Source organism: Bombina bombina, chromosome 5 (assembly GCF_027579735.1).
Source record: "Bombina bombina isolate aBomBom1 chromosome 5, aBomBom1.pri, whole genome shotgun sequence".
NCBI classification, from domain to species: Eukaryota; Metazoa; Chordata; class Amphibia; order Anura; family Bombinatoridae; genus Bombina; species Bombina bombina.
The window spans coordinates 291236763-291247524 of NC_069503.1; the positions used below are offsets into that span (position 1 = coordinate 291236763).

A 10762-nucleotide genomic window follows, 5' to 3' on the forward strand; every position below is an offset into this window, starting at 1 on the left:
GATCATAGCTTGTAGTTACTTCAAAAAATGGCGTACTATACAGTGTAATCATATAGCCTAATGTGACAAAGATAGGACAAAACAAAACGATTATGGAATGCAGTCTAAGGCTTATGTATCTAACCAATACTTGTAGAATACACAATAACGCATGTTTGTCAACTTATGCAGGACCCACCTGATAAACCCATTACTGGTGTAGCCGTAATGGATGTATGAAAAAGACAGATTGTATGACTTTATCGTTTGAGCTCCACCTATGAGAGTTGATGATCCATTCATCTCTACACCTTACCTCGTTTGTCTGCTATTTTGTTTGTTTTTTCCCTCTTACTTATCCTTCTCTTTCTGCATTTTTTCTGATTTTTTGTTCTCTTTTCTCCTTTTTTTTTCCTCTACTTTCTGGATTCTTTCTGTTTCTTCTTTTTTCTTTATCACATGGGGGGATCTTGGTTCTCTTCTGTCTTTGATTTATTTTAATTTTCTTATACTTTCTTATATTATCTTATGTTATATTTTATTTTACCTCATTATTTTATCACATTTTTATTTGTACTTTATTTAATTTTGTATTGTACTGTATTTTATTTTAAGTTTAGGTATATTTACTTTTCCTATTTATTTCATTTTCATTTATTTATTGATTTTGTTGTTTATTTATGTTTTCACGGACGTACTCATCTTACAGGTAGTATTTGGCTTATCTATTGGAGTACTCTTGGCACACTTATCTTTTTGTCCCATCACTTGTATGGTATATGGCAAGTATTTTGGCTCATTTTGTTCTATTTTGGCACACTGACATGTATTGTTGAGGTTACTACGAGTGGGCTTATAGGGACCAGAGTTAGGGACTTACCCATATAGTAGGCATACTATTGCAAATATAACGTAGACTGCTTGGAGTCATTCTGACTCTGCATAGAATTTACATGTATTGGGTTGTACTAGTAAGGGCATTCTTGCTGCCGGATTCAGTCAAACACTGTGTAGCGTCACTATGACTACCGGGTATGTAGTTCACATGCAGCCAAATGACGTCATCACACTGAGCCTGCTGTTTGCGTCTCAGACACACATGGGGCGGCCACGCTGTCATCCCAGGCATGTTGTGTTTGTGCTACGGCTACACCAGTAATGGGTTTATCAGGTGGGTCCTGCATAAGTTGACAAACATGCGTTATTGTGTATTCTACAAGTATTGGTTAGATACATAAGCCTTAGACTGCATTCATAATCGTTTTGTTTTGTCCTATCTTTGCCACATTAGGCTATATGATTACACTGTATAGTACGCCATTTTTTGAAGTAACTACAAGCTATGATCTGGTAACTCTGCCTATGATATTATCTGATATTGACACTTTAGATTAGATTGTTTAACTAGGTGTTGTATTCAGATTCTCCAGGGGGCTGGCAGTGTACACATTTCACATACACTTAGATACAAACACTATTACACTTGTTCAGAGATACAATATATGTGTTAGGGGACACACAGATATATTTTTATGCACTTCACTTACTTTGAAAGTAGGAGGATTCACATGCTACTCTCCTTATTTTTAACCTAGTAATACAATATGGTTTCACTATATTTGTTTGTCCTGTTCACTATATATGGTTATATGTATAGATTGCTTTACAATATAAGTTTGTACACATGTGTTTTGATATGATGCCTAGTATGATTTTTAATATGTTTCTTATATACATGAATGTGGATATTACATAGGCTGTTTAATAATAATGAGTAACACTCATCACATGATTAGAATGTTGTTGAGGATCACCATGGTAACCGTTTTGGCGCAATTTTCACTGGGAGGGGTTTGTTTGGCTTCATATGTTCAGTCACTTGTAGTTTGGTTTTGTCTGAGGAAGGGGAGTGTGTCCCCGAAACGTCATGCTTATTAAAAGTTTTCTTTTGAATTAAAGACCAGTGAGTGCCTTCCTTCACCGTATGTATGTATGTATGTATGTATGTATGTGTGTATATATATATATATATATATATATATATATATATATATATATATACACACACACACACATATATACACATATACATATATATATATATATATATATATATACATACACATACACACTGTATCTATTGTGCTGTGATGCCATGCCTCCTACAAACTATACGTTAAATATTGACATTCATTCACAAACAATCATAATGATTGTCTGTGAATGAATGTCAATATGTCATGGTTGTGCCTGATGAGCCTGTCAGATATCTCCCAATATTACAAAATTTGAAAGGAGGGACACCCCTGCACTGGGAGTAAAAAACAAGCAAAGTTTAAAAAATGTCACACTGTTGTCAGTCTGCCGCGGCACACCTGAGGATCTCTCACGGCACACTGGTTGAAAAACACTGAGATAGGGCATACCACTTTAAAACAACTTTCCAATTTACTTTTATCATCAACTTTGCTTTGTTCGCTTTGTATTCTTTGTTGAAAGCTAAATCTACGTAGGCTCATATGCTAATTTCTAAGCCCTTGAAGGCCGCCTCTTATCGCAATGATTTTGACAGTTTTCACAGCTAGGCGGGGCTAGTTCATGTATGACATATAGATAAGAATGTGCTCATGCATGTGGAGTTATTTATGAGTCAGCACTAATTGGCTAAAAATAAGTCTCTCACAAGAACTGAAATAAGGGGGCAGTCTGCAGAGGCTTAGATACAAGGTAATCACAGAGGTAAAAAGTATATTAATATAACAGTGTTGGTTATGCAAAACTGGGGCATGAGTAATAAAGGGATTATATATCTAAAGTCCCCCTTTAGGTAAACACACAGACACATGTCTTTAATATCACAGAAAAAAAACACAATAAAGGAACACTCATATTAGCACATTTCTGCATCTAACGTTATCACATACACAGCTTATCAAACTCATACTTGGGCCCCATGGCAGAACATGCAGTGATCTGGGATGTCATCACAGAAAATGCATCATGTCTGCAGAAAGAACAGGACACTTTGCAGTGCTGCTCCACATTAGGCTGTGTTCTTCAAACAGAGATTTGCTCTGGCTGCACTGTGTAAGTTTTCCTTAACACAGCGCATCCACAGCAATGGGCTGTTTGAAGTGAACAGTCAAATATGGAGTAGAGCTGCAAAGCAGCAGCACATTGATTGTTGTCTGGCTTTCAGATTTTTTTCAAACCCAACCCCCTAGCCTTACCCAGTCTGCAAAGCTGTTTTTATTAATGTAAGACATTCTTATGAGCAATGCACCTTTTTATTACTACATTTCTATGTTACACCAAGTGAAAAGGAAACAACTTTATTCAAGAGACATTATACAATTTATTTTTTTTGTCTGCAGCTAATTTGCAATCCAATCCAATTTTCAACTGCTGCAATATATTACACTTTAAAAATTGCTTTACTCTCCAGTTAATCAACACATTGCAACTGAACTGGCGCTTTATTACTGTAACTGCCTAATTTAAAATTGAATTTTATTTAAAAATAACCTTCAGAAAAAATTTCACTAAAAAAAAAAATGTCATCGCAGAAAGTGAATAAAAGTTCTACCTCTGGGTACTTGGGTATAGAACACTTTACCTGGCACATTTCATCACATGATATTTTTTTCTAGTCTCTGTGACACTTTATATCTGTTACTTAAAGGGATACTGAACCCAATTATTTTCTAATTTACTACTATTAAATGTTTTCTTCGTTCTCATGGTACCTTTATTTGAAAAAGCAGGAATGTAAGCTTTCAACACCTTTTTTTGGTTCAGCACCCTGGATAGCGCTTGGCGATTGGTGGCTGCATTTAGCCACCAATCAGCAAGCTCTACCCAGGTGCTGAACCAAAGATGGGCGGGCTAGTAAGCTAACATTCCTACTTTTTCAAATAAAGATACCAAGAAAAATTTATAATAGGAGTAAATTAGAAAGTTGCTTAAAATTGCATGCTCTATCTGAATCGTGAGAAAAAAATAGGTTCAGTATCCCTAAAGTTTAACTCCATTCCCCAGATGTCACTAACCAGCAAGATTGTAAGGATTTCCCAAATGAGTACAGGTGAGTGAGTACGTATACAGCCCAAGCATTGAAATACAAATACATTGGCCTGATAGGGATGATTGAGAGTAGAACTGATTTCTGTGATGCACTGAATTTTACCTTAGCTGCATAAGTACAATACTGGAAGGGAAAGCCACTGAGTACCCCTTTCCAAGGCTTCAGATAACCCCAAGGGGCGCATGTATCCTGGCTAAGAAACACTGATGTACACTACCAAATACAACACACAATATTCGTTCATTGATATAACACAATCGTATAATTCCTTATAATTGCTAAGTGCGCTGCATATATTTACAGATAAGCTGTACAATGCACAGCTATAAACAAGTTCCACGGTAAATAATGACAATGCCACAGTAACAAATGAGTTTAACATTATAAAGAACCACTAAACAAACGCTGAGTGTTAACTGTCTAGCTGAACATACAATCGTGTTACCATATATCACTCAGGTACCCAACCTCTTGTGTACATGCAGCACGCCTGTCCCCATGGCCGCACTCACCACACGATTGTCTCGTTTCCCCATAGTGCAGGATTCGGGGATAATCCACCAAGAGAAAACGTCCCAGTGAATCCGTGGCCTGAGAAACAACCATAGACACCAAAAACCGGAAGTACTAAGGATGCAGCAGGGAACTAAGAGGAGGAAGAGCGCCCTCTGTTGAGGTGGAACACAGTGTACATATTATTTAGCAATACCAATAGATATAAATAATGTATACAGCATGATTTTATTTGGTGTGTATTGGAACTACCTGTAGTACTTTCAAATTAATTGTAACCCATTCTAGTTGTATGTAGTAAACATACCTGTTAACTTATTTATGCATGTACTACATATATCTATCTACCTGTAAGCTACCTGTCCACTATTAGTACCAACACAGGTACATAACAAACCACACAATCAACTGTAGTACTTGCAGATAAGAGTAAATCACATAAAGATATAAGCTTCCTCCAATAACACATGCATAGACACAAGGGTAATGCACATATAGTTATAGATAATGTGTACAAACTACAGACTTTTTAGGATCTGCCTAACCCAAAGTAATATTTACAATTTCAGATTCGAGGAGATCTTTATATATTGGCATGGTGGCATCTAGGGTTACCAGCCACTCTCTAAAAATATAACACAACCAGCCGGATAGGGTTGCCTACCTTATTTGAAGAAAATAAGGGAGGACTAATAAATCAACAAATTTCACTTGGGAAATCAACAAATTATACAACACTTTATTTTACAATTTGATATATTTTGGTAGAACAGAACCCATTTATAATCATCTTGATTCACACAGTCTAGCTTAATATATACAACTTTCTGCTAATCCATTAATTCTATTTCTCATTTAACCCCTTACCCCAAACAGAGGTAGAGCTATGTCATGTGGTGCAAAGCCCAGTGTACCGAATAATGTAGATCTATGTTGGTAGCCCAGGCAGTCTCGGTTGAATCTTAACAAATACATGTAAACCTCGCGTTTGCGTTGCTAGGAAGCATTGCCCTCATGAGAGCACACTTCCACAGGCTCGTTCTGATGCTGTCACAGATGGCATGCAAAATTGAAAAATTATTATTTGCTACTATTTTAATCTGCAACACTTGTTATACAGATTGCACAGATATTGGAATGAATACAGACTATAAATGCTGATCAGTATCTTAACTTGTTACCAAGTGCCTATATTTGTGATATGAGGTCATAGGTTTTATTAAAGGGACACTGAACCCAATTTTTTTTCATTTGTAATTCAGAAAGAGCATGCAATTTTAAGCAACTTTCTAATTTACTCCTATTATCAATTTTTCTTCGTTCTCTTGCTATCATTATTTGAAAAAGAAGGCATCTAAGCTTTTTTTTTGGGTTCAGTACTCTGGACAGCACTTTTTTATTGGTGGATTAATTTATCCACCAATCAGCAAGGACAACCCAGGTTGTTCACCAAAAATGGGCCGGCATCTAAACTTACATTCTTGCATTTCAAATAAAGATACCAAGATAATGAAGAAAATTTGATAATAGGAGTAAATTCGAAATTTGCTTAAAATTTCATGCTCAATCTGAATCACGAAATTAAATTTTTGGGTACAGTGTCCCTTTAATTTGACCATTGATAAGCTGCCTAAATGAATTATTGATAAACTATGTGCTGCTGTTTTTTTTAGAATTTGTGTAAAAATATAATGGTAATCAGTTTTACCTTTCTGTGAATAGGCATAAGATAAGATATGATGTAACTGCACAATGTGATGTGATAGTATCAACCACCTTTATTGGATAGTGACGGAAAAACTTGTTGTTTGTCATGTGACTGTGAAGAATGGAGAGCTGAGCTGCTTACCATTGGTTTATAGTGGCTGGAATACGACAATGAAACATATTTTACTGAGAAAATACATGATTCTTTGTTATTCCTTTGGGTACAGGACAAAAGATGTCTTAATTTTGACTGCTTATTTTCTCATATTGGATAGTTATTTTCTCACATTTGGAGGTGTTGATTATTTTTTTTTATTATTGGTACAAACATATTTAAAGGGACATTAAAGTGAAAGTAAATTATTCCTCATTGCAATATATCATACTAATCTATAGGTGAAATATAACATTTTCGCATGTTTGTTTTTTCGTTTACTTCAATCTAATCATTTATATTTATATTATTTATTTCCCTACTGTTCTTGGCTTTACTCCTCCCACCCTCCTCTTCCTGGATTTTGTATTCATTACGTATAGAGCGGTCCCACCTGCTCTACACGTAGGCTTGAAAGCTCGTTCACGATATTGATATCTATTGCGCATGCGCTAATCGGCGATCGGTGTACAAATGCGCATGAAAACTTTCTCATCCCCTATTGAAAACGCGCATGCGTCAAACTGTTTGGCTACATAATAATGATCGTCAGGAATGCGCATGCGTGAATTGTGAACGCGCGACTGACATCAACGTGCTTTTATTGGACTCCGCGCATGCGCATTCGATGCGAGCAGGCTGTGACGTAGCTTTCTGGCCGCCGATTGGCCAGAAAGTCAATTGGTAACTGCAAAACACGTGACTAGTCAGCAACGGGCTGAATTGAAGATGCCAAAAATATGCGGTTAAATGCGGAGAAAAGGGTATTTATGTACACATTTAAAAAATATCATGAATGAAAGTGCTAATGTTTTTTAAGGAATTATGTAAATCTGCAGTGCTGAAGAGCTAAGTTTACTTTCACTTTAAACACTTTGAGATGGTAATATAAAATGATAAAAAAAAACCTGCAATATACTTTCAGGATTTATTTTGTCCCCTTTTTCTGTAATTTCATTCTGAAATCATGAGCATTTCAGTTCCTGTTAGAAAAGGAAGTGCAGAACACTGTTATATTCCAAACAACCATTGCCTGCACACTCTAATACCCTATTTATAACTGTCTCTAATTGGTCACACTAGAGAAGCTAACCTAAGTTACACCATGGCAGCTCCCATTGTTTTATAGATACTAAAACTTGACAATTATTTTGTCAATATTTAAACAGCTAATCAAACATTAAAAAATACATCTACATGTTATTCTCAGACTAATCTTCTAGCATTTATTTCGTTTTTAATGTTCCTTTAAGGAGGTGAATTCTTAGGCTCTGGTCTGTCTTTGAAAATGCTTTGAGCATGCTATTCCTCTGGGTATAAAGGCATTAATTTGTTCTACCATTTTGTTTAATTTTGTTATATAAAGGTAATATTAGTAGATGACCAATAATATTTTAAATAACTACTATATGAGCTATCAGCATAAATAGTGGTCATTGTGTGTTTTCCAACTTGTTAATAGTGACTAATAGCTAAGTCATACAGATCTTTTTGTGGGATGATTAACCTATAATAATGGGACACTAATCATTTAATGTGAGCTTTAATAATTTATATTTGTCATTTTAGTTGTGACATGGAAGAGGGGTGGACCTTGAAAGGTTTGAAGACTATAAACCACAAGAGGAAGGGTAGGTGTTTTGCCTCTGAAGAAGCAGAGTTACACCCGGGAATGCATCAGGCCACGCCTTCAAGGACATATTGGTATACAGACCGAAGGACCAGAGGAGACAGAAAGCTCCCTAAAAGATTTCAGGACTGTAGAGCCTTGCTGTTCTGGGAGGGTCCCGCTCCTTATTGCACTTTTCACATACCTCATGTTTGAGGTTAAATCCTGTGAGTAGTTTCAACCCTGGGGGGGGGGGGGTTACTCAGCTTTGCGCTTCCTAACCCCTTTGATTTTTTGCAGACCAACATTTAATATACCTGAAGTGGCTATTTTTACCAAGAACACAGTCTTCACAATTGGTGGGAGTGATCACAAACATTGACATTTAACCACAACTTGTGTGTAATTTTAGAGAATTTGGAGATATTTAACACACACACACATATATATATATATATATATATATATATAGATAGATAGATAGATAGATAGATAGATACACAGTGTCATGAGATGCAGGACATATGCAGGACACAGCAATGATGGTACAACTCTATTTTATTACAGAGCATAGCAATACACATCCAGACAGGTTGATTGTCTTAAACTAACTGCGACACAGACACCGGACCTAAGCCCCGCCCACATGCTAGTGACATCACATCCTGCTATCATCACATCTTCCCCTTTTTCAAAGGCAAAGCATACATTCGCATATATTAAATAACAAGGTACACCAACAGGGTATACAACAACATTTTGTTTTAGAACATTATAAAAACAGATAGATTAGAAAACATGAACAAATAAATTACATCCTGACTTGGACATCGGGGTAGACTACCCTAGTCCACAGTGACCATGGGATTATTCTGCCCATACTTCCGGTCACTGTTCTAGCTAAAGTCAGTCCCTGTATCGGGCCGGAAGCCTCACCACTCTTCCGCTTGATGTAACTTTGCATGAACTGTCCTCTGATACAGAAGATGGTGAACAAGAGTCTGCTGGAGGCAAAGATATATCCCCGCTATGATCTTGCTGAGGGGAAGGCACCTCTCTTAGAACAGGAGATCCCACCGGCGGTGGTACTGAGGTATCCGGTTCCAGACTCTCAGGTACAGGCTGAAGATGTCTTCGGTTACGGCGTGTAACCGTCCCTCCCTCTGTAAGGACTGTGTAAGACCTTGGTTCTGGAGAGCGGCCCACTACCGTAGCAGGCGTCTTCCATTTCTTCTCATCATCCAGTTTAATTCTGACACTTTGGCCCGCTTTCAGTTCCTGTAAAGGCCTGACAGAATGTCTCCTGTCGTAGAAGAAACGATAACCCTTTTTGGCCTCTTCATCCCTCCTAAGGACTTCGTCCCGAGGAACAGGGCCAGGCGGCTTGAAGACACCCACTGAGGGTAAAGTGGTGCGAATCTGGCGTCCTAGCATCAGCTGTGCCGGGCTAAACCCGGTGGCTTGAATGGGCGTCGCCCTGTATGACAAGAGGGCTAGGTACGGTTCAGATTGCTTTAGGATGAATTTTGTTGTTTGAACTGCCCTTTCAGCCATTCCGTTGGCCTGCGGATAATGTGGACTTGACGTGGAATGTACAAAATCATATTCCCTGCTGAAAGCACTGAACTCTGTAGAAGCGAACTGCATGCCATTATCACTCACCAGCTCCATTGGAATGCCCCAGCGGGCGAACAAGCTCTTCAGGCGAATGATAACGGCCTGACTTGTGATATCATTCAGGGGTGCTATTTCCAAATACCTGGAATAGTAGTCGATAACAACAAGAAACTTTTTCCCGTGCAGTTCGCACAAATCAGCAGCTATTTTCTGCCACGGCCCCGCAGGCAGCGGAGTAGACATTAAGGGCTCCCTTCTCTGAGTAGGCCGGCGTTCCCGGCAAAAGGCACATTTAGACACGTGATTTGCAATGTCGGAGCTGATCCCAGGCCACCACACAGCTGTAGCTGCTCTTTCTCTGCACTTTGTAATGCCTAAGTGGCCATCGTGAATCCTGTTTAACATCTCCTTCCTCATGCTGACAGGAATTACAATACGGTCTTGGAACAGTACCAACCCCTCCAGCTCCGTGAGCTGTGACCTCTCTGGCTGGTAAGCATTTAAAGACATCCAGGCTGCCCGGCTCTCGGGCCAGCCATCTCTTATGTACCTTATAACTTCTTGCAGATCTGTGTCCAAATATGTCTCTTTCTTTATCTCTTCCAGTTTCCTTGAAGAAATGGAATTAGAGGCCAGAACTGAATCAACATACACTTTTACATCCGACTCTGTGGAGGATTCTTCAGCAGCAGCCAGCGGGAGCCTGGACAGTGTATCTGCCACAACCAGCTGCTTCCCCGGCACATGCACTGCCTGAACATTGAACCTGAGTAGTCTCATTAAAAGTCTCTGGCATCTCAAGGGTGTTTTGTCGATGTCATAAGAATTGATAAGAGGGACTAGCGGTTTGTGGTCAGTTTCCAGACTAAATTTCTCCAAACCCACTAGATAACGCTGAAAGCGCTCACAGGCCCAAACTGCAGCCAGGCACTCTTTCTCAATTTGAGCGTATTTTGACTCCGCAGCCGTCAGTGTGCGGGAACAGTAGGCGATGGGCTGTAGTTTGTTGTCATTCAGTTGCAGGAGTGCAGCCCCCAACCCATAACTGCTTGCATCAGCACTAACCACAGTCTTTTTAGAAGGGTCGTAGAACCCCAGC

The 10762-nt window shown here is 38.5% G+C and overlaps 1 protein-coding gene across 1 annotated transcript in view; it reads right to left on the bottom strand.

The window, feature by feature from the left end:
- FAM133B (family with sequence similarity 133 member B) overlaps nt 1-4681 on the bottom strand; it is an 83367-nt gene extending 78686 nt beyond the window's left edge. The window contains exon 1 of the mRNA XM_053714042.1: nt 4576-4681. Coding sequence (XP_053570017.1) covers nt 4576-4599 — 24 coding nt within the window. The 5' untranslated portion in view covers nt 4600-4681. The remainder of the gene's footprint in view (nt 1-4575) is intronic.
- Between the last annotated feature and the right edge of the window lie 6081 nt (nt 4682-10762).